General features: G+C 43.3%; 2 protein-coding genes across 5 annotated transcripts in view; one reads left to right on the top strand and one right to left on the bottom strand.

Annotated features, from left to right (window-relative positions):
• The window catches only part of CDK5RAP1 (CDK5 regulatory subunit associated protein 1), a 57,216-nt gene extending 40,537 nt beyond the window's left edge, over positions 1-16,679 (top strand). For 2 of the 4 annotated variants that reach the window (XM_055300757.1, XM_055300772.1), the window contains exon 14: positions 1,705-1,985. In XM_055300757.1, the coding sequence (XP_055156732.1) occupies positions 1,705-1,785 (81 nt within the window). In that variant the 3' untranslated portion in view covers positions 1,786-1,985. Of the gene's footprint in view, positions 1-1,704; positions 1,986-13,770; positions 13,831-14,408 lie in introns of those variants that run through there. The other 2 variants (XR_008661292.1, XR_008661293.1) reach the window with 2 other exon arrangements.
• Positions 8,384-22,840, bottom strand: LOC129522299 (vomeromodulin-like). The gene is made up of 10 exons (XM_055344460.1): positions 22,588-22,840; positions 19,322-19,787; positions 18,923-19,024; positions 17,277-17,436; positions 15,466-15,603; positions 14,192-14,338; positions 13,207-13,329; positions 10,464-10,524; positions 9,650-9,729; positions 8,384-8,407 (listed from the first exon to the last, which is right to left on the bottom strand). The coding sequence occupies exons 1-10, from the start codon at positions 22,838-22,840 to the stop codon at positions 8,384-8,386; spliced, it is 1,554 nt and encodes a 517-aa protein (XP_055200435.1).
• Positions 22,841-24,528: the final 1,688 nt, after the last annotated feature.

Consider the following 24,528-nt stretch of genomic DNA (forward strand, 5'->3'; position numbering starts at 1 on the left):
TGTTTAGTTTTGTGTATTTTTGTTACAAAATTGAATTGTACAGTGTGTATTTTTGGTGCTTGTCTTCTTTTCCTCAGTCTTATGTTGTGCAGTTCATCCGTGATAATATTTATCCATGAATATATTACAATTTGTTTATGTGTTGTACTATTTTTATATTTTTTATTTTTTAAAGATTTTATTTATTTATTAATGAGAGACAGAGACAGAGACACAGGCAGAGGGAGAAGCAGGCTCCACGCAGGGAGCCTGATGTGGGACTCGATCCCGGGTTTCCAGGATCACGCTCTGGACTGAAGGCGGCGCTAAACTGCTGAGCCACCCGGGCTGCCCCTGTGTTGTACTATTGATGGCTATTTTGGTTGTTTCCATTTTGGAGCTGTTATGAATGGTATTGCTACGACTATTCCTGTACATGTGTTTTAGTGCACATATGTATTCATTTCTATTGGATATATGGCCTAGAATTGCTGGGTCATAGAGTGCATATAACAGAACCAGCCAAAGTAAAGGTACCATAGTGCACTCCCCCAGCAGTGCATGGAAATTCCAAAGGCTTCATATTCCCCACTTCCATCCTTGCCCTCCTCTTGTCTGTCCACCCCACAGTAGTTGCTGTGGCCTTTCTTAATTAGATCACTCACTCCTCTGCTTAAGCCCTCCAATGGTTTCTCATTGGAACCAGCATGAAACACAGTGTCTGAGGCCTTATATGATCTGTCCTAGCAACCTTTCCAACCTCCTGCCCCCTCTATTCTTCTAAATCTCTTTCCTCTAGCCTTGATGGCCTCCTTTTTGCTCCTCAGACCTAGTTCTAGTGTCAGAGACTTTGCACATGTTGTGTTGTTTGGGAGGCTCTTTTTTTTTTTTTTTAAAGATTTTATTTTATTTATTCATGAGAGACACATACAGAGAGAGAGAGAGAGGCAGAGACACAGGCAGAGAGAGAAGCAGGCTCCATGCAAGGAGCCCGACGCGGGACTTGATCCTGGGTCTCCAGGATCACACCCCAGGCTGCAGGCGGCGCCAAACCGCTGCGCCACCGGGGCTGCCCTGTTTGGGAGGCTCTTGATTTTTATGTGACTGCTGTCTTTTTAACCTTCAGTTTCTCTCTGAAATGTCACTTCCTTGAAAAGCCTCTTTAGGGAAGCTAAAGCAGTTTCCCTTTATCACATCAGCCCATTTTATCTTTGTGACACTTTTCAGTGCTTGAAGTTATCCGTGTTTACTTATTTTTGCTGGTCTTCTCCTGAAAGCTCCTTTGGAGTCACATGCTTTCAGTTCTCAATTAGAGAGAAAAAGAGAGTTTTTCTTGCCAAATTTTGGTAATAAATATCCTAAGGAAGTATTTGACTAGTAAGCCTAAACCACAGCTTACCCCTGGGGTTGGGAGGGCAGGGTCTATGATGGGCAGCTCATACCAGAAACTTACGGTTGGTGCTAGAGAAGAGCCATCTCCCAAGAGAAAAAGGGGAAGTGGTAGTTGGGACTTAACTATTAGACTTCTTAAATTATACATATTACCACTGTATTAGATGTCTTTTCCTTCCAGGATTGGGGCCACGTGGGAACCATGCAGTCTCTGCTAGCTTGACACCACCTCCATTAGATCCCTATTGGTGGCCTCTCCTCAGGAGGCCCCACATTAAGTCCCTCAAGTGCAGTCCTGGTTACCTTGTTTTCTTCTGACTGGTTTTCTTTCAGATCACGTCTACCAGCTCTCAGACACTTAAAGGACATGTTCTCTGCAGGACCACCCTGAAGGGCTCCTCAGCATATTGCTGACCTGAGTGGATGGTGTTAGAGTTGACATGGGCTGTCCTTCCCAACAGGAAGGGAGATATGACTGGTCACTAATGAAAGAGGTAGAACCTCTGGAGACAAACTGCAAGTGGTAAAGCAACTTTATGTCAAATGGAAAATGTATCTCTTTGCTGCTACATGAACAGCTTTTACAGTCATTAAATTTACCAAAAGTAAAGTGATCCCTTTGTCTCTCTACTTCATTTTTGCCTTGGTTAGTGTTTCTGGGGTTTTCTCTACAGTCTGTGTTAAATGTTTAGCAACCCAATTTTTGCTGTGGATGCTGCTAACTTACCTGATTTTTGACCCTGCACGCTAGAAATTAGAGACTGAAGGAGGGGAAGGTAGAGAGTCCCATTTGCTTGGGAAAAACTGTGCTATTTATCTTTCTAATTTTGGTTTAATGACATTAACTCAGCTGCCTGTCTCCTTACTTTATTCTCATGTTTTACATGAGAATTTCCCTCATGGCCTTCTTTTTTTAGCTTGTCAGTTCATTCATTGCCCTTTGGTTTGACAGCACTTGGAGGATTTGTTTTTCCTGATTTTATTTTGTTTTTATTTTTTAAAAATTGTTTTTGTTTTTATATTAAATTGTAATTTTAATTCCAGTTACTTAACTGTTATTATAGTTGTATATAACTAATACATTAGTTTTAGATGTACAGTGTAATGAATCAGCACTTCCATATATCACCCTGTGCTCATCACAAGTGCACTTCTTTATCGCCATCACCTATTTCAGCCATCCCCCCATTCATCCCTTCTAGTAACCATAAGTTCTCTATAATTAAGAGAATGTTTCCCAATATGCCTTTCTCTCATTTTTTCCCCTTTGCTTATTTGTTTTGTTTTGTTTTTTTTTTTTTTTTTAAATCAACTGTATTTCTTTTTTTTTTTTAATTTTTTTATTTATTTATGATAGTCACAGAGAGAGAGAGAGAGAGGCAGAGACATAGGCAGAGGGAGAAGCAGGCTCCATGCACTGGGAGCCTGACGTGGGATTTGATCCCGGGTCTCCAGGATCGCGCCCTGGGCCAAAGGCAGGTGCTAAACCGCTGCGCCACCCAGGGATCCCTGTTTTGTTTTTTAAATTCTACATAGGAGTGACTTTATTTCACTTAGCTTAGCATTATACCTTCTAACTCCTTTCATGTCGCTGCAGATGGCAAGATTTCATTCTTTTGCAGGGCTGAGTAATATTCCATTGTATATACATACCACATCTTTATCCATTTATCAGTCAATGGATACTTGGACTGCTTCCATATCTTGGCTACTATAAATAGTGCTGCTATAAGCACAGGGTGCATATATCCCTTTGAATTAGTGTTTTTGTGTTCTTTGGGTAAATACCTAGTAGTGTGATTAACTTTTTGAGAAACCTCCGTACCGTTTTCCACAGTGGCTGCTCCAATTTGCATTCCCACCAACTATGCACGAGGCCTCCTTTTTCTCCACATCCTTGCCAACACCTGTTGTTTTTTGTGGTGTTTTTAGCCATACTGACAGGTGTGAGGTGATATCTCATTGTAGTTTTGGTTTGCATTTCCCTGATGATAAGTGATAAAGAACATCTTTTCATGTGTCTATTGGCCATCTGTCTTCTTTGGAGAAATGTCTGTTCATATCTTCTTCCCCCTTTTTTGGTTTGTTTTTGGGATGTTGAATTTTATAAGTTCTTTATATATTTGGGATACTAAACATTTTATCAGATACATCATTTACACAAATATCTTCTCCCGTTCCATAGGTTGCCTTTGAGTTTTGTTGATTGTTTCCCTTCCCTGTGTAGAAACTTTTTATTTTGATGTAGTCCTAATAGTTTAGTTTTGCTTTTGGTGCCCTTGCCTCAGGAGACGTATCTAGAAAGAAGTTGCTACTGCTTATGTCAAAAGTTACTGCATGTGTTCTCTTCTAGGATTTTTATGGTTTCAGGTCTCACATTTTAGGTCTTTAATCCATTGTGAATTAATTTTGTATGTGGTGTAAGAAAGTGCTCCAGTTTTATTCTTTTACATGTTGCTGTCCAGTTTTCCCATCACCACTTATTAAAGAGACTGACTTTTGGATATTCTTTCCTGCTTTGTCAAAGATTAATTGACAATATAATTGTGGATTTATTTCTGGGTTTTCTATTCTGTTGTAGTGATCTGTCTATTTTTGTGCCAGTACTATACTATTTTGATTATTACAGCTTTGTAATATAACTTGAAGTCCAGAATTGTGATGCCTCTAGCTTTCTCTCCCTTTTTTTTTAAATTCCATTTATTTATTTATTTGAGAGAGAATGAGAGAGTACAAGTAGAGGGGGCTGAGGGGGAGAGGGGAGGAGGGAGATGGAGAAGCTGACTCCCCACAGAGCAGGGAGCCTGAAGCATGGGACCCAGAGACCATGACCATAGCTGAAGGCAGATGCTATAATGACTGAGCCACCCAGGCACCCCTATTTCTCCATAGTTTTGCCTTTTCCAGAATGTTGTATAGTTGGAATCATACGTTATTTGGCCTTTTCAGATTGGCTTCTTTCACTTAGTAATATGCATTTAAAGTTTCTCAAGGTCTTTTCATGCCTTTAAAGCTCATCTTTTAAATATATTTTTTTAAAGTTTTAAAATTATTTATTTATTCATGAGAGACAGAGGCAGAGATAAAGGCAGAGGGAGAAGCAGGTTCCCTGCAGGAAGCCCGATGTGGGACTTGATCCTGGGATTCCAGGACCATGCCCTGAGCCAAAGGCAGATGCTCAACCACTGAGCCACTCAGGCGTCCCTTGGCCTTCAGTTCTGTCAGAGTTTGCTCCATAACTTTTGGGCTCATATGCACATATGTTTGTAATTGTTACATCATTTTGATAACCTGCCTTTTTATTGTTATATTATTATATAATGTCCCTTGTCTCTTACAACAGTTTTTGTTTTAAAGTTTATTTTGTGGGGGCCCCTGGGTGACTCAGTCTGTTAAGCATCTGCCTTTGGCTCAGGTCATGATCTCGGGGTCCTGGGATAGAGTCCTGAGTTGGGCTCCCTGCTCAGCGGGGAGCCTCCCTCTCCCTTGCCCTCTGCCCTCCCCCCGCCCCCACCATGCTCGCGTGCACGCTCTTTCTCTCTCAAATGAATAAATCTTTATATAAAAAAATAGTTTAAAAAAAAGTTTATTTTGTGTAATACTAGAATAGCTTCCTCATTTGTCTTTTGGTTACCATTTGAATAAAATACCTTTTTCCATTCCTTCTCTTTCAACTTAGTTATGTCTTTGGTTCTAAAGTGAGTTTCTCCTCTTCGTTGTACCCTTTCTCAGATTTTCCTTGTTTTTGATGACCTGGACAGTTTTGAGGAGAACTGGTCATATACTTTGTAGAGTGCCCCTCAATTGGAATTTGTCAAATTTTTCTCATGACTAGACTACAGTTGCAAGTTTGGAGGAGGAAGGCTACTGAGATAGAGTACCATTCTCATTACAACATAAGGATACATACTCTTAATATGATTTATCATTATTCCTGTTACCCTTGATCACCTGGCTGGAGGTAGTGTTTGTCTGGTTTCTTCATTGTAAAGTTGCTTTCTCCTCCTTTCCATACTGTGCTCTTGGGAGAAAAGTCACTGTGCAGCTGAGAATTTAACTAGTGGGAAGTTATGCTTCACCTCCATGCAGGTTAAGTAGCTGTGTAAATGAGTTAGGGGTTTTCTTTCTTCTATCTATCTATCTATATCTATCTATCTATCTATCTATCTATCTATTCGTTCATTCATTCATTTATTTTTAAATTTTTATTTATTTATGATAGTCACACAGAATGAGAGAGAGAGGCAGAGACACAGGCAGAGGGAGAAGCAGGCTCCATGCACCGGGAGCCTGACGTGGGATTCGATCCTGGGTCTCCAGGATCGTGCCCTGGGCCAAAGGCAGGCACTAAACCGCTGCGCCACCCAGGGATCCCAAATTTTTATTTATTTATGATAGAGAGAGAGAGGCAGAGACACAGGCAGAGGGAGAAGCAGGTTCCATGCACCGGGAGCCTGACGTGGGACTCAATCCCGGGTCTCCAGGATCGTGCCCTGGGCCAAAGGCAGGCGCTAAACCGCTGCGCCACCCAGGGATCCCTGAGTTAGGGGTTTTCTGCACAAGAGGTTTGTCTGTTCTCTCCCCAATTATTTACTGAATAATTTGTTTCTGTCTGTATAGACTGTTGGGTATTTATTTATATTTGGATTATAATCCAGTACCACTTTGTTTATTCTGTTGGTTCTGTTGTTTCAGCTTTAGCAGCCCTTTCAGTTAGCACTGTAACTTTAACATACTTCCATCATTGTGGTTTTTTTGAGTACTTTCTTTTTTTCAGTAATTAGTAAGCTGCTTCAGGGTCATCTTGTACTGTTTCTCTAGTCCTAGAATTAGCCATTTCTCTAAGGGGTCCTGATTTCTTTTATAGAAAATGGTATTAGAAACCAATGTCTGAGTGGTTTGTCACTACTATGAGTTGGAAGGTTTTTGTTTTTAAGATTTTATTTATTTGTTTGAGAGAGAGAGCATCCGCATGAGCCGAGCAAGCAGTGGGAGGAGCAGAGAGAGTGGGTGAGGGAATAAGAATCTCAAGCAGACTCTCTGCTGAGTGGGGAGCTGACAAGGGGCTCGATCCCACAACCCTGAGAACATGACCTGAGCTGAAACAGTTGGACACTAAACGAATTAAACCACTCAGTCACCCAGGAAGGTTTTTGTTTTTGTTATTGCCCTCTCAGCTCTCTGAGAGCTGAGCTTGCTGATTTTTAAAGTTCCAGGTGTTAAGCTCCTCTGATGGTAAGAACTCGTGAAATTCAGCCCTTCTTGTTTTTAAAGCCAAATGTTATGGGGATTTGTCTTCCTGTGGGGGTTCGCTGTACCTGGGATACCTGGTATGAGGGTCTGTTTTTCTCCCCTCGCAGCATGCAGCACCTTTGGTATCCCTCCCTCCACGGCCAGCCCTGCAAGTACATTTAGCTCCCCACCATTTCTCTTCCCTTCCTACCCTCCTCAGTGTGGCCTCTTCTCTACATTTAGCTGTGGAGAGTATTTTCTGCCAGTCTTTAGGTCACTTTCTGGGTTATTTACACTGATGTGGGTGTTATCTAGTATATCTGTGGGATGAGGTGAGCTTAGGGTCCTCCTACTCCACTATCTTCCCTGGAAGTGTCTGTTTTGTTTAGTCTCTGCATAGAAGTTTTTGTTTCTGTTTTAGGGGCGCCTGGGTAGCTCAGTCATTTGAGGGTCTGCCTTTAGCTCGGGTCTGTCTGATTCCAGGGTTGTGGGTTTGAGTTCCATATCAGGCTCCTTGCCTGCCTTTCCCCTGCTTGCACTCTCTCACTCTCACATCCAGGTAGACTGGATGGTAGGTGGCATAGACAGAAACAGGAGGTCCAGTTGCCCTAGTAAATGATGATGACTTGGACTAGGATGGTGAGAGAGAAGCAAACAGATGGGAGAGGTCTTCTTTTGGCAGAATCAATAGGACTTGGTCTGTTGGTCAAAAAGATGAGTCAAGAATGATTCCAGGTGTCTGGCTATGGAACCTGAGTGGATTGTATTGCCATTTACTGAGATGGGATTGACTATGGGAGGTATGGCCTGGGGAGAAATCAGAACCTAAAGTTTGGACAAGAGGCTGAAGGTAATAGGAAGATTTGGCCTTAATTTTGTGCTGCCCCTTGCTGTTAGGCAAGCCCAATATCTGGCCCTGCTTCCCCTACCTGGTCTTTGTATCCACAGTTTGAATTCTTTTGGTTCCAGAGCAGACACTGTGTACAAGACATAGGGTCTTTGCCTGATGTAGAGATCACAGTTGTGTTTCTCAGTATCCCTCTTGTATACTTTTCTGGGAATTTTTTGCATTTATTGGTTTCCTGACTGCTCGGCTTAGCTTTCCTCTCATAGCCACTTGGCATGGCCTATAGTTCCTAAGCTGAGACCTAGATCTTTTACTGTCCTGTTCATGGTATTGGCAGGCTCTTCCTTCTCTTTTCCATCCAGCTTTTAGCATTTGGACTGTGCCCCCCACTATTTAGCTTGTGATGATGGGGGAAGTTGGATTCTAGCCCCTGTGTGATTTTCATGTTGGGCCAACGGGCAAAATAAAGCACTTGGAATCGGGGAGAGGAGGGCAGAGATATGGGAAGAAAAGTCTTAATCATTGTCAGGATTGTCCCCTAGTGCACTAGATAAATTAATCCTGTGTTTATTGCCTCATCATTCATACTATTAATTTTTATGTCCCTAGGAAGTAGTGCTTTCACTAGTCATAAACATAAGACAAAATTCCTATTTGTATGAATTGAAGACAAAGGAGTCCGGTTTTTTTGCATGAAAATAAGCTAATTATTAAAGAAGTGTTTACAAAATGCCAAAAATCTCTGGATTCTTGCTTTTCTTGCACTTTTTAATTCCAGATAATATTGGTGAGATTCCAAAGAATAGTTGACATGTTAAGAACTCTATTCTACCTGGCTTCTTAGTAATAAAGATGTCTTTGACTTAACATTTCTTAAAGAAGTTTTAAAATGCTTTCATTCTGGAAAATTATCTGGCATCATGTGTGGTGGGTTTAGTTTGCTGCCTGAAGATCATTCTGTGAGGAGATAAAAGACAACTAATTATACTCTTAAATACATAAGCTGGCTGCAGGCACAGGTTGAGCTAGCCAGTACACTTCATTCCTCTGCCCACAGAGCTTGCTTCAAGAAGAGAACTAGTCAGGATGGTGGGAGCCTCAGAGATTATTTCTGGGTGATTGTTGTTTGAACTATTCCAGAAAGAAATGGAGAGAGAAGCTCCCAATACATGGAGTCCTTCATGTACAGCCATAATAGAGCCCATGTAGAAATAGTAGAGCCAAGAGATGAATTCTGGTGTCATATTTTGGGCCCTGAATCAGGCCACTGCTGAAGCTAGTCCCATCCCTGGATGTTCACTGCCTATAATTTTATTTTTTCATAAACCAGTTCTGGATGGGCTATCATTTGTAGCTGGAACATAGCTGATGTTCATCTAATCTAATCCCTTGACTCGAGACTGACTTCAGGAGGCTAAATGATAGGTCCAAGGCCACCCAGAGCCATGGAGTATAAGAGCAGGAGGTAGCAAACCAACAGTAAGGTAAATGCTGATTTACTCTGCTCTATACTCTAGTATTGATTTGGCCACAGATCCAGGGAAATTTGAGGGTTAAGTAAAAGCACAAGTATACAACTTCTGATATTTGAACCGAAATGAAAGGCATTATTTTCCTGGTTAGATAAGCATGTTTATCAAGAATGGAACATCTAAGGGTGATGGAGATTCTAAACTTCTTTGCTCTTCCCTTGTTCCATCCTCATTATTTGCTGTTTTTCTGGTGACAAATTTAAATAAAAATCCCATTCTTTTATCTGTTTCTTAGGAAGCAAATTCTCTTTGTAATTTTCTCTGGGTTTAAGATTAGATCGGAAGAAGGGTGGAAATTTGAGTCAAAGTGGCAAGGAATGAGAGGCTCTAGTATACAGAAGGTGATAATGTAGATGAGTTAGGCATATGTGGTGGAGATCTTTCCAAAGAAGAGATTGAGACATATTCAGAAAAGTATGAGAGTCCTCATGGGGATGGGTAGATTATTTGCTTATGTATAACCAAGAGTGTCTCAGTTTTAGGACTTCTGTCTAAAGGGACAATAGGCAATGAATCTGCCTAGGAAAGAATGGGGAGACTGGTCGGAGCTGGTAAAGCAGGAGGAACTGACTGAGGATGAGGCCTGTTGGCCCCATTCAATCTTGTGAAGGTTGAAGTATAGAGTAGGCCTTAGGGCAAAAGGAAAGTATTTGTATTTTTCTCTTACCGATTTAAGTACTTGAACCTTGGCATTGGTTAGAGGATTTGAGGTTATTCCTGGTGGAACATTCCATGTACTCGTCATTTCTGAAATAAAAGAATTTTATGATAGGCGTTGAAAGAAACAATGACCAGGCTGAGTTGTTTCAGCTACAGTTAACCAGAGGGATCTCTGGTTAGTGTATGGCTCTAGGAAGAATTGTTCCCATGCCCATTCAGTGGACAGATTTTAGACATAGATTCTCTTAGTTTTGTGTAAGGGAGAGTTCACAAGGATCAGAAATGACCCTAGAACCGACTGGAAATGTGGTGGGTATTCTATGTACAGAGAATTGATATTAAGAGACACGTAGGCATGTCTGCCCTCACTAACTTAAGACTAAAAGACCCTGTTATTTTGGTGTTATTGGCAATCTTTTGAACCCATCTACAGGTTTACCACAAATATGTATAAATGGCATTTTGTACCATCATCTCATGATGGTTGTGAAGTTCATGATCTCAGTCTCAAGTTTCTCAAACTTCAGCATCTCTGTGATAGGTGATCCAGGTCCATGTTTCCTCTAAGTGGTATGGTGATGTTGGTCCTGAAGACCCCTAGTGAGCTAGATTTCATTAGGACCTGTAGAAGAGGCATTTAGATTTAATTTCATGTTTTGCCATCTCAAGATTCTGAAGTCTCTATCTGAAAACAAGCGATTTTCAGTCCAGATGGTGATTGAATGATACTGTGCTCAGTGCCATGGAACATTCTGTAGTGTGGTTTCATACCCTTGTCCCTTTCTTAGGACTCTTGTGTTTACATTATTAATTCCACATACCATTAAAGGCAGACAAAAATTTCTTCAGAAGCAAGTGCATTATATCTTGCACCTCGTCCTCCTGGAAGAGATGAGAGGAGCATTTTTTATCAGTATATTTTGGATGCCTCTGATACGTGGGTTTTGTCCTAGTAGAAGTCTATTACTAGACAAGACTAGATAGGGAGGTGGATCTGGGTCAGTCCCTCAGGTTTCTTCTGACTCAGGAGTTTTCCAAAGCCCTTTAGTAGGTTTTGATGCCTTAGGTGGCTCCTTGAACAAATGTTTATTGGATTAGTATTATGTTCCAGACAGTGCTGTAGGTACACTGGTGCAGCTGCATACCCTTGAGACAAATGCTGAATTCAGTATTGGGAATTGAGCAGCTGAGCTTGCCTCCTTTGCATACTCCCCTAGGGCCTCCAAGATCTGCTTCTTTCTGCTGGCATTCTGCTTCTCTTTCCTTTTTTCAAAAGGCCTATGATTCTGTGATGCCTACCTTTGACACCTCCTGTTTTCTTCATGTGGTATACACTTTGGGTTTGTGGTAAACTGCTCCTCCTTCAAGGCTAAGTTCAGGCATCATCTCAGGGAACTCACTGTCTGCCATCTAGTTGATGCTCTGTCTGTCATCGTTGTGCTAAATTGACAACTTCCTGCATAAATGTCTGTGTCCCATCAGGTGGGTAGATACATGGTTAGGGACTGTGCCCTTCTATATCCCTTCCCCTGTACAGAGCCTGGCATGCTACATAACTGCACAGCAGTAAAGATGAGAAGAAGGATCACTGGGCTTGTGACACCTCCCAGAGCCTGTCTCAAATGACTCCTTTATATCTCAGGGTTGACATATGAGATGCAGACAGTCCCTGTAGTCACCGATAGTCATAAGATTGTTTGCTTCTGGGTGCTTATTATATGCCTCCACCCAGTGTGTGGTTGCTAGACTCCCAAATGATGTACTTGATTTATTTATGATTTTAGTTTGTCTCTGTCTTCCCACCTAAACTTGAGGGTCACTCTTGGAGTCAGGGATCTCATCATTATTTCTTTTTCTTTTTCTTTAAAGATTTTATTTATTTATTCATGAGAGACACACAAAAACAGATGGAGACAGGCATATGGAGAAATAGGCTCCCGGCTGGGAGCCCAATGTGGGACTCGATCCTGGAACTCTAGGATCATGCCCTGAGCTTAAGGCAGACACCCAGCCACTGAGTCACCCAGGCATCCCCCATCATTATTTCTTGTTGTATTCTAAGACTGGGCACATAGTGGTGCTCACTAAACATTTGTTTTTTTTTTTTTTTAATTTTTATTTATTTATGATAGGCACACAGTGAGAGAGAGAGGGGCAGAGACACAGGCAGAGGGAGAAGCAGGCTCCATGCACCGGGAGCCTGACGTGGGATTCGATCCCGGGTCTCCAGGATCGCGCCCTGGGCCAAAGGCAGGCGCTAAACCGCTGCGCCCACCCAGGGATCCCCTAAACATTTGTTGAACGAAGGCATGAACGTGTATAAGATCAAATATCTTAAAGAAGGTAGGTTGGTGGACCACCTGTGAATTTCCTGGAGGCTGCTCACTGGACCCTACCCTTACTTTCCCAATTTCTCCACTTCCCAGGTTCCCATCTAGTGATCATGTGCATACTCCATAGAACATAAGTTGAGAATCACTGATGGGAAGAGTGAGGCCATGGAAGCCTGGGTATATTTTTGAGCAACTCTCATGAATCCAGGCAAGATTAGAATCTAGATCATTTTGTCATTCTTCTAGTGGACCCTAGCATTTCCTTGTGTATCAGTATCACCCATGACACTAAAAAAGCATGGATTTAGGCCTTCCTTAGGTCACCAACTGAGTGTGGGACTCCAATAATGGACTTTGGGAACTAGTTTTAAGAACTCTTCAGAGAGGGCTTAGGTTTGGAACCTGTAGTTCTACTCTACATTGCATCTGTGCTCTACTCTGTCTTTTCCTTCCAGAGTCCCTGTGTCACTAAGCATCTGGCATTAAAATAATTTCTCACATAGAGATATTTTGAAAATTGAATCTACTTACAGCCTCAGGGGGTGTCACTGAGTGTTCAGAGCTGTCAGGAAACAAAATACAAGGAAAAATTATTTTCACATAAATATTAACCAATTCTAGAGTTTAGGTATTAGGTCACTTCTCAAAGCAACTTATAAAATGTCAGGTACAGAGGAGAAAGCAATTTTAAGGTGAGTAGAAGTCCATTTTGATTTCTCTATAATTATGCATATGATTTGAATTGGGTTCTTTTTTTTTTTTTTTTTTTGAATTGGGTTCTTGATATATGTTTTTACACTGACGGATGTCAAGAGGATTTTGTAGTTATTGACAGTACCTCTCAATCTTGATGCTTAATATCAATTTGTCTTTTGAAATCTTGCAGTTATGGGAGATGATTAAGGTCTGTATTAATATAAAACAAACATGAGTTAAAAATAATACCTTGACCTGGCTAGTCAGCAAACCTATCACACTGTGGTAATCACCAACAAGATCACAGGTACGGACCAGAGCAGAGATTACCTGGTCTCAGGAGACAACCTGTTTATCTCTTCTGCTCTGGGGGCTGAGCACACCAGCCTCCCTTGTCATAGAGACATCCAGGCACTTGGGCCCTCAGGGTTTGGGGTTAGTTTCCTTTACACTCCAGTCCACTTTTCTTTCCATGGAACCTCTGCTCCTATTAGTTCCTCCTCACACCTCAATCCTGATTTGTTATTGTACTTACCGTTTTCCCATTAGCAACACTCTCACCATCCTTTTCCACAGTAACCCAGTAGGTGACTTGGATTTTGTTGCCTGATTGGAAGAAGTAGGCTATTTTGGTGATGCTTGCAGTCAGGTTATTCATCTGTTGTAAAGAAGCCATCATTTAGAATATGGAGAAGAAGGACTGCAGAATGTTGCCTTATGAGACATCCATGCATCATTCATTTATTCAAATATTTATTGGCCCTCTAGTATGAGTCGGTCACCTAGCTTGGTGCTGGTGCATCCGATGTGACCACAACAGACAGGGTCTAATTTCAGATATTTTTCTATATCTCATTTCCATTCTCAGAAAGACAGTAGGGCATTTAACACATAAAATCTTACTTTTCTATTACATTCATCCAACTTAAACCTGTTTCTTACTATGGTCTTGTGGCAGACTGCTCTGCAGTTGATCATTTTGGGAGACTGTTAAGGAAACATTGTACACCGCTGAAACTGAGTCTAGCCCATAGAAAGTACTCAGTGATTATTATATCCCTGTTAATTACTGCCTCTCTTCTTTCTCTTTTGGGGCCAGAAGCAAATGAATACCTCACATGTGGATAAACCCACTCCCTTGCTCATACTGTGACTATGGGTAAATTACTTCTCTCACTTTGGTTCTTTGTAAAATGGGTATAAGAATCCCTGCCTTCTAGTGTTATTGTGAGAATGCAAGGACATTTATTATGTAAATAAGATACCTGGCATTGAATTTGGTGCCAAGCAGGCATTCCGAAAGCATTTGTCCTTCTATGCCCCTGCTCTCTGCTGTCCTTCAATGTCAACAAGGATCCATTTACATGATTATTAAGGGAAAATCTACATCCCACAGGGTTTTCTCATATTTATCTCTGGAAGAATGTTCTGGAACCCACTGCATTTTCACCTTCTTTCAGGGTTTGATAGACTAAGCTTAAGAGGAGAATGGTGCCAGGGGCCATATAGATGATGCTTACCTTGGCAGAGCTCTGCTTGGCACTTAGAGTGATGATTACCTTGAGTAACATATGGGACAGAGTTAGGAAAATGTTGGCATTTTTAGGATCTGGTGGAAGAGGGCTTCCGGGCACAGGGACTATATTGTTGTTAAAGAGGGCTTTAGCCTAGAAAAAGAAAAGCAGAAAAATCCCTGTCATTATGTGAGACTAACATCAATTTCTGTGTCTTTGGCAGCACAGCTGAGATTTGGAGGACTGAAGTGGCCCCTTGTGAGCACTGCAGTGGATGAGAATGATGACAGCAGTAGACCTACTCAGCCTCTGTAGGAGTCTGTGGGGAGTTGTGGGGTTGTGGAGACTGGAGAGTAGAAACACCTCTTGTAAAGGAGGAAGCATGGCTCCTCTCTAGCAGATTGGCCCTACTTAGGGCTGTAAGATGTAGTGCAACGTAGGACTACCAGACCTCTGATTGTCTAAGAGAAGCCACAAATCCTCATTTTTCAGGTGAATTCCCCCATTTAAATGTCCTTCACATAGCATATGTTTCATGAGTTCGGGGATGTCTCTAGTCCTCCCCCGGAATCTATTGTAAGCACACAGAACACTTACACAGTATGAGATGAAAAGACCTCGTGTAGAAATCCTGGAACTTTTAACATCGTACTTGAACAAGCCAGTAGCTGCAGGTGAGAGGAGAGAGAGCTATAGAGACCCCTGCAACCCTTGGGCTCTTGGTGGCCCTGCCCTCCAGATGGGGGATCAGTTGGACACCCTCCTCTTTCTAGGTCCCAGGCAGGAAGCTGGTGTCTTACTGACTTTTCCATATTTCTGGGAGGAGGCTTCAGGGAAGAAGAAAACATGGGGGCCCTATCCTCATTGTGCCAAAACCTCAAGTGAGAGGAATAGACTTGTTGCCCAGGCTCCAGATTCATCTACTCTGGGATTTGGGAAATGTTACCAGCTTCCCTGCTTTGGCTGTGTTGGTAGTCACTGTCCACTGTATCCTATCATTCCTGTCTTCTGTATGTGTTTGGGTATGGGAGGGAATTTTTGCTTCTCAGCTTCTCCGGCATGAGGACTGGGAATGCTCTTTGCTCTGACTCTGCACATGTGTGTATTTTGCAAACCATTTGGGAGGCGGGGCTGCCACAGAGACCTCTTTGCCCTGCTCTGTCCTGGAGGATGAGTCACTGTGGTTTAGAGAAGCAGGTAAGTTGCCTTATTTTCTGCCCTGAGGGTACTGAGGTTTGAATGCTTGAAGGTACATGGTATTGGAGCTCATAGCCCCATACTCCCTGGTCTGTCATCTGGTGGGATCCCAGAGGAGCCCTCCATCGACCTGTCAGCCCCAGGGAGGTCTGGTTGTACTCACAGTTCTTGCATTCGTTGAAATCACTGAAATCAATGTTACACGATTCCGATTCTTGAAACTGTGAAATCACCACGAGTTAGCTTTGCCAAAGGAGTGCAGCAGGCCTGTCCTCCTCCTCCTCAGCCCAGCTCCTTTTCCCCTTTTCCCCATCCTCTTCTCTCTGTTCTATTTCTTAGATTTCTCCCTCTCCCAGCCTGAGGCCTTATTCTCTTGTGCTGCTGGGGTCTTTTGGGCCAGAAGGGTTGATATGTCCTTCTTGAGTCTCTCCCAGCATCAGACAATATCTGAGAAAGGGGCTCCTCTCTGTCCTCCCCCGGTGACCTAGACCTCTGAGGTGGTGTTCTCCTTTTTCCCAGGACTTACATTTTCTTTCATAGCTACTGTCAACACTTGAGAAATGATGTTGTCCAAAGGCAGAGGCACAGGGAGAGGGAAAGTATTTGTGAGCCTGGGAAAGATATGTGAAGAACCATGTAATTCTTGCATTTCTGGATTTTGCCCAGATTTTGGGAAAAACCCATTTTTTTGATGAAATAGTTTCGTGATGTCCTGCTTCTTAATTCATGCAAGCACCTGAGCCCTTTTGTCTACAGTTTCAGTCATTAAGGAAGATGCAAGGATGCCTGGGAAAACTGCCAATGCCTGACATCTGACCCAGCAATCCCATGCAGAGATATTTGTGCTTCAGGTACTTGTTAATGATAGTGAACAGACTTGTCTGGGACTTTACTAGTTGGAGTTGGATACAAAAGTTATTAATTGATGGGACACCTGGGTAGCTCAGTGGTTGAGCGTCTGCCTTCAGCTCAGGTCGTGATCCTGGAGTCCAGGGATCGAGTCCCACATTGGGTTTCCTGCATGGAGCCCGTTTCTCCCTCTGCCTATGTCTCTGCCTCTCTTTGTGTCTCTCATGAATAAATAAATAAAAATAAAAAAGTTATTAATTGAAAAATGCAACTCTTCCTTGATAAGGGACTGTTAAGTTTAGTGCATCTTCATAGTGGAATACTAAGCCATAAAAAATGAAGAAGCAGACAACCTGGGTGGCTCAGTGGTTTAGTGCCACCTTCGGTCCAGGGCGTGATCCTGGAGACCTGGGATCGAGTCCCACGTGAGGTTCCCTGCATGGAGCCTGCTTCTCCCTCTACCTGTGTCTCTGTCTCTCTCTCTCTGTGTGTGTCTTTCATGAATAAATAAATAAAATCTTTTAAAAAAAGTGAAGAAGCTATTTTTAAATGGATGCAACAGATTTCAAGCTATTTTTTAAGTGAACCATAGTCCAGAAAAGCGTATATAATATTTGCCCCTTTCTGTGTGTGTATACATCACACACAACTGTACACATGCAAATAATATGTCTGAAAGCCAACAGAAGAGACTAGATCCATTGGTTGCTTCCAGGGAGGATAATTAGCCAGTTGGCATCCATGGGTGAGAGGAGGATTTTTCACTGTATGGCTTTTTGTATCTTTTGAATTTTGATCTAAGTGGGTGTATTGCTTATGCAAAAAGAACAAAATACAAAGAGTATACTACACCTAGCATAATACAGGCAGAGTGAGAGAAGACTATTTTCAAACACTTTGAGCTGTTCCCAATCAGAGACCCCTTGCTAACCTCCATTTACTAATTATTCAAACCATTGAATTGGCCAAATTCCATCTCTAAGGGGGGTATCAGTGGGGACATTTTGGCACACATTGATCTAGAGAATGAGAAAAATGGTCTCACGTACATGTCCGTTATCTGAAGAGTCACTTTCTTGATCTTGATGTCCTTGTCCTCGACTTGGAGGTTGACACACTGGGTGTTGTTCGTGGAAATGCCAATTTTCAGGGTTACATCGCCATGTACTTCATATCCTAGTATGCTGACTACAGGTCCTGCTAGACTGTGGAGAGCAAGATGTGGGTGAAACCAGACCTGGCTGCAAGATGTCTCTCAAGCTAAACAATAGGTTTTTTTGGGGGGGGTCAGCCTCATGTATTTGTCTAGATTGGGAGAGGGAAAGGTTGGTGCTTTCCAGTGAGCATGCCTCAAGGGTGGCTTCCTCCTCTACACAGGATTCAGAGCCTGGCTCATCGGAGGCATTCAGTAAACATTGATAAAATCACTCTCCTTCAATCACCAGCCTTCAAGATGTCTTCTTTTGTTGGTAGCATCAGGCCAACTTGGAATAAGATGTCCATTACAGGTTATGCTTGTGCCCAGTATCCCCAGCTGTCTGTTGGATGGGTGACAGCATAAGAAAAACTCACCATGTACTAGAGCCAGGTCTCATTAAAGTCAGATGTTCTGGAGAAGACAAATGATTCTTCCTGACACTGCTGACTGTAGTGGTCACAAACATGGGCTCTGGAGGCACAATGCCTCGGTTCAGACTCTGTCAGCTGTGTGACTTTGAGCAAAGTTTATGACTGGGTTTGATAGTCTAAACTACCTAGTCTAGAAAGAGGATTGGGGATCCCTGGGTGGCGCAGCGGTTTGGCGCTTGCCTTTGGCTCAGGGCGCGGTCCTGGAGACCCGGGATCGAATCCCATATCGGGCTCCTGGTGCATGGAGCCTCCTTCTCCCTCTGCCTGTGTCTCTGCCTCTCTCTCTCTCTCTCTCTCTCTCTGTGACTATCATAAATAAGTAAATTAAAAAAAAAGTTTAGAAAGAGGATTGCTTTTCTGATGAGGTTGTCAAAAGGGGTCAGTGAGTTCAGAGTGCCTCAGTTAGGTGCCTACCTGGAGCTTGCTTAGTAAGAGGTTTCAGTGCTGTGTGTGTTCATCCAGAAGCCTTCTCTCCAGTGTGGATTACCTTCCTCTCACATGAATGCCTTCCTGTGTGCCTTGAGTCTACACCGTTAACCTGTTTCTCCCCCACACGTTGATGCTTGCTGAGCACAGGGACTGCCATTAGTCCTGTGCCCAGCACAACATCTGGTATAGAGCTGTGTATTAATTACAGATTAGGTGGACGAATGATGCATGCGTTTTAATCATCTGTGTCCCCCCTTACTGCCTTGGACAGTGCTGTTTGTAGAATGGGCTGATTTTCCTTGGAGAGTCCAGATTATTTGGGGCCGTAATACCAGTATGCATGTCATTCTCTGAGGTTTCTCTCTTTATTGCCCATGTATAAAATTGTGCAGATTTCACATGGAAATCTGGATTTCTGGCTGTGCTTACACTATTTGAGAATGGTGCTCCATAGGGTCATTTTCCTGCATTGGTCCTTTGGGGAAGAGGAGAGAGACAGCTGTGCCTCGTTTCCAATTTGTCCCATCCTCAGTCATTCTACCTTATTCTGTGTTATCTCTGCCTGACCCTTGGACCTTGAATCATGTCTCCAGTCTGTGCTGTCTCAGCTGACTCATTTGGAAACAGACTCACCCTTTTCCACCTATGAAGGCAGTAGTTGTGGCATGGACGAGAATCCCATCACCTGTCATGGTTGTTGTCATGCTCTCCACAGTCACTTTTTGAACCTCTAATCTGCAAAGTGACAGTATCATGGGTCAGTCCTGGCTCCGGGAATCAGTCTGGGCAGTAGGAAAAATAACCTCGAAGCAGCCAGTTAACAGCTTACCAACCCATCCACACTGCTCTCTAAGCTCAAGAAATCTCGATCATATTTCCCTCTGAAAGGGCACCCTTTCAGCACAGAGCTAGAATATTTCTTCATGAAGATGTGCTTGTCCCTTTCCATGAGATTGTTGGAGGTTGAACTTCAGTGTCCCTAAATAGCAACTTTCTTCTTGTGCCAGACCTTATGATCAAGGAATCACTTACCCTAATAGGAGATCTTCTATGTTAAGTTTTTCCAGCTGGCCTGTAACTGCGTCTCCAATGCCTGCTGGCACTACACTGTTCAGCATGCCCTGGGTGGATTCTGTGAGCTTGCTGGCTTGGTCACCTACATCATTCAGGGGCAGGGGGAGATTTGCAAGACCAAGGTTGTTGATGAGTCCTTTTACAGGATTCTTCTCTGCACCAGTGGGTGGTAGGCTGCCCAGATCCTTTTGGGTACCAAGTGCATCAGTGGCTTTTGAGAGCAATGGCAGTGGGAGCTTTGGGGACTGGCCACCACTTTCCTTGCCCAGGATGCCACCAAGAGGATCACCTTCAAGTATGTTTAACACAGACAGTAGATTGGAGCTAGACACCTTGTATATCACTTCCCCAATCATACCAGACAGAAGGACCTCCTCACACATCAACTTCTTCTTGATCTTTGAGGTCAGGGTGGTGTTCAGATCTGAAACAGGTTAAGAGACATGATCCTGCTGTTGGCTGTCCAGCTGGTTCAGCTTGAGGAACCTTTCCAGCTGGAGAGCCAGCACCTCTGAATTGTGAGGCTTGTAGGTCCTGTATATTATGCCTTGTGGATATATTCATCCCCGTCACTGCCCACAATAGGACAGCCTGGCGATGTAAGGATAACCTGTCCCCTGTCAAGAGTCAACATTTATTAGCACCTACCTGAGGCCAACCTGGTGTTGAGTATGCTCCTCTAAAATGATTTGAGCATGGAACGAAAGGACTTAGTTTAGCTTTTGAGACCAGTAGCCCAGAGCTTATAGGTCTAGACTCTGTTCCTGGGAGTAGCCTGGGGCAAGATCTCCTCTTTCCTGAGGTCCAGTCTCTGCACCCTTCCAGGGGTGCATGATAGAACCCAGCATGGGTTACTGGGTACAGGATGAATGAGTTGAGCTAATTTTAAGTGGTCAGTAGGGTTGAGGTGGCTAGAGAAAAGATGGTGTTGCTGACAGATCTGGACTCTCCTGTTCTCCTTCTGTGTGATTCTGTGCAAATCCTTCTCTTTTTTAGGCCTCATTTCCCCCTTGTGGGTCACTGGTAGGTCTTGCCACCTTTGACAAGCTGCCCATGCTAAGAGACCTCCTGCATCAGCGCTGATCCTCCAGAAGCATTATTATCGTCGGAGTGGGGGATGTGCTCACCATGTCTTTTCCTCTACACGAGATAAGCAGGGCAGAGAGAAGTGGAATCCCAGAAGATGGTTGAGAAGGAGAGATGGTCAAGGGCCTACTTGGAGAGCTTTGAAGTCACAGGGGTCCTGTCCTATCATACTACTCTCAGTGGCCTGAGAAGCAACTCAGAAGGGGAGCTATTACATCTGGTTGGTGGTCAACCCAGCGTCTCTCAGCAAAGAAGTTAATTGGACCAAAGGGCAACAGAGTAGCAGGAGGAAGAAGTCCACTAGTACCAGCCCTGCTGAGCTGAGGGGCCTTGGCTTTTGGAGTCTTGCTGCTGTTTCCCATGCATAGGGCTCTATGCTCTGGAGAGCCTTGCCTATGTAGGGTGAGGTGGATGCACCCACATCATAAGTTTCTGCCTAGAGAATTTCACATGGACACTAGGAGATGCATACAAGGGTGTTTAGGTCAGCATTGTTTGGAGTAGCACAGAATTGCACAGAATGGAAATTGAATAGATGCATATTCTAGAGGATTCATCCAGGAGAATATCATGGTGGAAATGAATGGAAAGTCTTTCTCATTAAACATGGATTAATTACCTCAGAAACAAGATTGAGAGACAATGCAAGCAGGTTACCTTTTGGGAAAACTTTATAACATGTAGTGCAATTTTTTATATTGAGAAGAAATAGCCACATATCACAACATGTAGAGAAATGGCAAGGGAAAAATAAACAGGCCAGAGGTCTCCTTGGGGGGTAGGAGGAGAAGGGGAGGGAGGGAGGCAGTTCTGCAGGAGCCCCAGGGCCTTCAGTCCTGTGGCTGGATATTTTCTTCCTTAATCTCAGTTGTGTGTACAAGAGTATTTGCTCTCTCTCTCTCTCTCTCTCTCCATATATATATATATCTTTTAAGGTTTTTGTATGTCTAACAATGAAATTAACAACTAACACCACCAAATCACTGTTTGTTGGGCACAGAACTGTTATTTTTTTTAAAGATGTGTTTATTTATTAGCGTGCAAGAGGTGAGGAGGAGTAGAGGGAGGGAATCTCAAGCAGATTCCCCACTGAGCATGGAGCCCACCTTGGGGCTTGATCTCATGACCCTGAGATCATGACTGGAGCTGAAATCAAGAGTTGGATGTTTAACAACTGAGCCACCCACATGCCTCCACAGCTGTTATTTTTATCACTGTCTGAACTTTTCTATATATTTCAAGTATTTTGCCATAAGGCAGGATGATGGGAGGCAGAGCAGAGGAAATGTTCCTAAAGAGGCAAAACAGTGGATGTGTGAGCTTTGGGACTGGACGCTATGATCATTAGGCAGGCACTGATTCCCCTATGTTACTCTGTCTCATTATCCTGGAAGGCTGGCTATAGAAGCCATGGCTGCAAAAGGCCATGACAGTTTGCTTTGTGGACTTTCCTACTGGCCTTTATTTGCTGATGAGTCCTGCTCCTTTCTTGGTCCCCAAAAAGAGTCACTTCTTTGCCAAGCCTTGTAATTCTTGAGCTCCTATGCTCTCGCCCTGGGAGATTGCTGGAGAACAGAATTCCACATCTTTGAGGAGGAGGCTGAGTCTCAGGAAGGGTGTGAGAAAAGAACTTGGAGAGAGTGAATCTGGTTAGGGAGTTTGGTAGTGGACCTGGATTTCTCATTTTCTGCCTCCTTATCAACCAGGTTGATGCTCTAAGCACCTGTGGGTGTTTGGGGTGAACTGTAGAGTCCAGCACTGAGAAGCTGTGAGAGCTCCTGGCAGTGTCCAGGTGATAAGGATTACATAAAATGCAGGTAACCAGACATTTTGCTGGATCCAAGAGTTCCCTTTCCCGAGATTGCTTCAACCAGTCCTTCCTCATGTGTGGACTAAAGACAAGCAGCTTCAACATCATCTTGGAGCTTATTAGAAAACCAGATTTTCAAGTGCACTGGAGTAGTGCTGTACCACGATGTCTGCGAGTGGAGCCAAGGTAACTGTTTTGTTAACAAGCTCCCAAGATGATTCTAATGTATTCTTAGTGAAGGTATACTTAACTTTTGGGCTTGGAAATGAGAAGTGTGTGTGAGGGGGTGGAAAATCAAAGGTGTGCAGGTGAAACAATTTTTACTTACATTTTTCAAGGTAGTTTCTAGATAGTAAGTACTTGGCCACAGGTGAACACTTGACTCCTGGGGTCCCAACTTGACGTTTTATAGATGGAGAGCCTTTTCTGAGCTGTCTTCCCATTAGAGCAAGAGGGACGTTTTTGACAGCCCCAGTGGCTTCATTGATAGGAAGAGTTCCCACCAGTAAAGATGGACTTGGCAGGTCAATTGCTTTTGCCTGGATGGTCAGCGTGATGACCAGGGCCCAGAGGGTCAGCATCTTGGCAACCTGCAAAAGTGAGCTTTCTTAGACACCACATTCCAAAGGACCATACGGGTACCTGTACATTTGTATTGGCTATGCACATACAAGGTCCTAGCTCTTGTGGAAAGGTGCTATTCACATTATTGATATTCTAGTCTGTATGTTGTATTTATTGGAAAATGTTCCATCACATGGCAAAGTCTTATTTTTTCTACTTTTTCAACTTTTTAAAAAAAAAGATTATTCACTTATTTATTCATGAGACACACACACAGAGGCAGAGACACAGGCAGAGGGAGAAGCAGACTTCCTGCAGGAGCCTGATGTGGGACTCGATCCTGGATCCTGGGATCACACCCTGAGCCAAAGGCAGACGCGCAACCACTGAGCCACCCAGGCGTCCCACTACTTCTTCGACTTTGCATAAAGATGTCTACAGGCTAGTGGCAACCTTTGAGTACAGGCCAAGCCCTGCCAACAGCCTTACCTCTAGGGTCCATATCCTTCTGCCAGTCTTCCTTTCTCAAATATCCTTGGAGCCTTCCAGTTACCAACTGGAGAATTCAAGGATTTTGGATGAACCAGCCACAATAGATGTCACTCCAGTGGTGGCAAAAGTCTCTCCCAGCATGTGGTCAACTAGCATATAGTACTGTCCTTGTTGGTATGAATTTTCTATGTACCAGACCCTTTGTGGAGAGTAAATGGACATCAGTTGCTCTAAACTCTCTATACAACCCTGAGAAGGAGGATATATCCTCATTTTACAGATGGTGAAACTTGTGGTACAGAGCAGACAATATGCTCACCCTGTGCCCAATGGCCAGTCTCCAGCTGGTAGTTTTACCTAATCAGGACTAAATCACCTATTCAATCGGTTCCAGGTTTGGCACCCTCCACCCCTTTGGTCATTGAACTATCCTGGCATTTCAGCTCAGTGTGCAGAGGCTAGAGCTATCTTTATGGCAGTATGACCATATCAGGCCTTCTCATATCTTTCTTAAAACCCATTAAACTCAGAGAGCATAGACATGGTCTGATGGTGGGATTGGACCATCCTCACTGTTGTGTTGGTGGATGGCACAAAGGAGGCTCCTCTGTGTGGAGTGATGATTGAATTAACCCATTTACCCACTTTCTGTAGCTTCTTCTATTGGCCACAGAGCATGTGGCTTCTTTTTGTTTTCGCCAGGGATGAGCAGCCATAGCTGTCATGAATGTGTAAACTTGTAAGTCTTGACTTTACCTCTCTTTGTTAGGATGTGTCCATACATATCTACTCATGGAGTACTGTCAGTGTAGGTACTGGTCAGTGTGCTAAGCATTTCATTTGCAACATTTTATATAATCCTCAGCAAATCTAGGAATTAGATAATATTTATTATCCCATTTCCAGCTTAGGAGACTTAGCCTCAAGTCATTCTGTCTTGTTTAAGGTAGTAGAGAGGTTTGTGTCTTAGGGTATTTTCCCTCAATGAAGCCAGTAGACTCTGCAGTTCCTCTCTGTTTACATTTCTTATCTTGAAAGTTTTATGAAGTCAGGCTTATTGGGGCACCTAGGTGGCTCAGTCGGTTAAGAGTCTGCCTTCCGCTGAGGTCATGGTCCCAGGCTTCTCAGCAGGGAGCCTGCTCCTCCCTCTCCTTCTGCCCCTCCCCCTGCTGGTGTGCTCTCTCTCTCTCAAATAGATAAATGAATAAAATCT

This window comes from Nyctereutes procyonoides, unplaced genomic scaffold, assembly GCF_905146905.1.
Source record: "Nyctereutes procyonoides isolate TBG_1078 unplaced genomic scaffold, NYPRO_anot_genome, whole genome shotgun sequence".
Classification (NCBI taxonomy): Eukaryota; Metazoa; Chordata; class Mammalia; order Carnivora; family Canidae; genus Nyctereutes; species Nyctereutes procyonoides.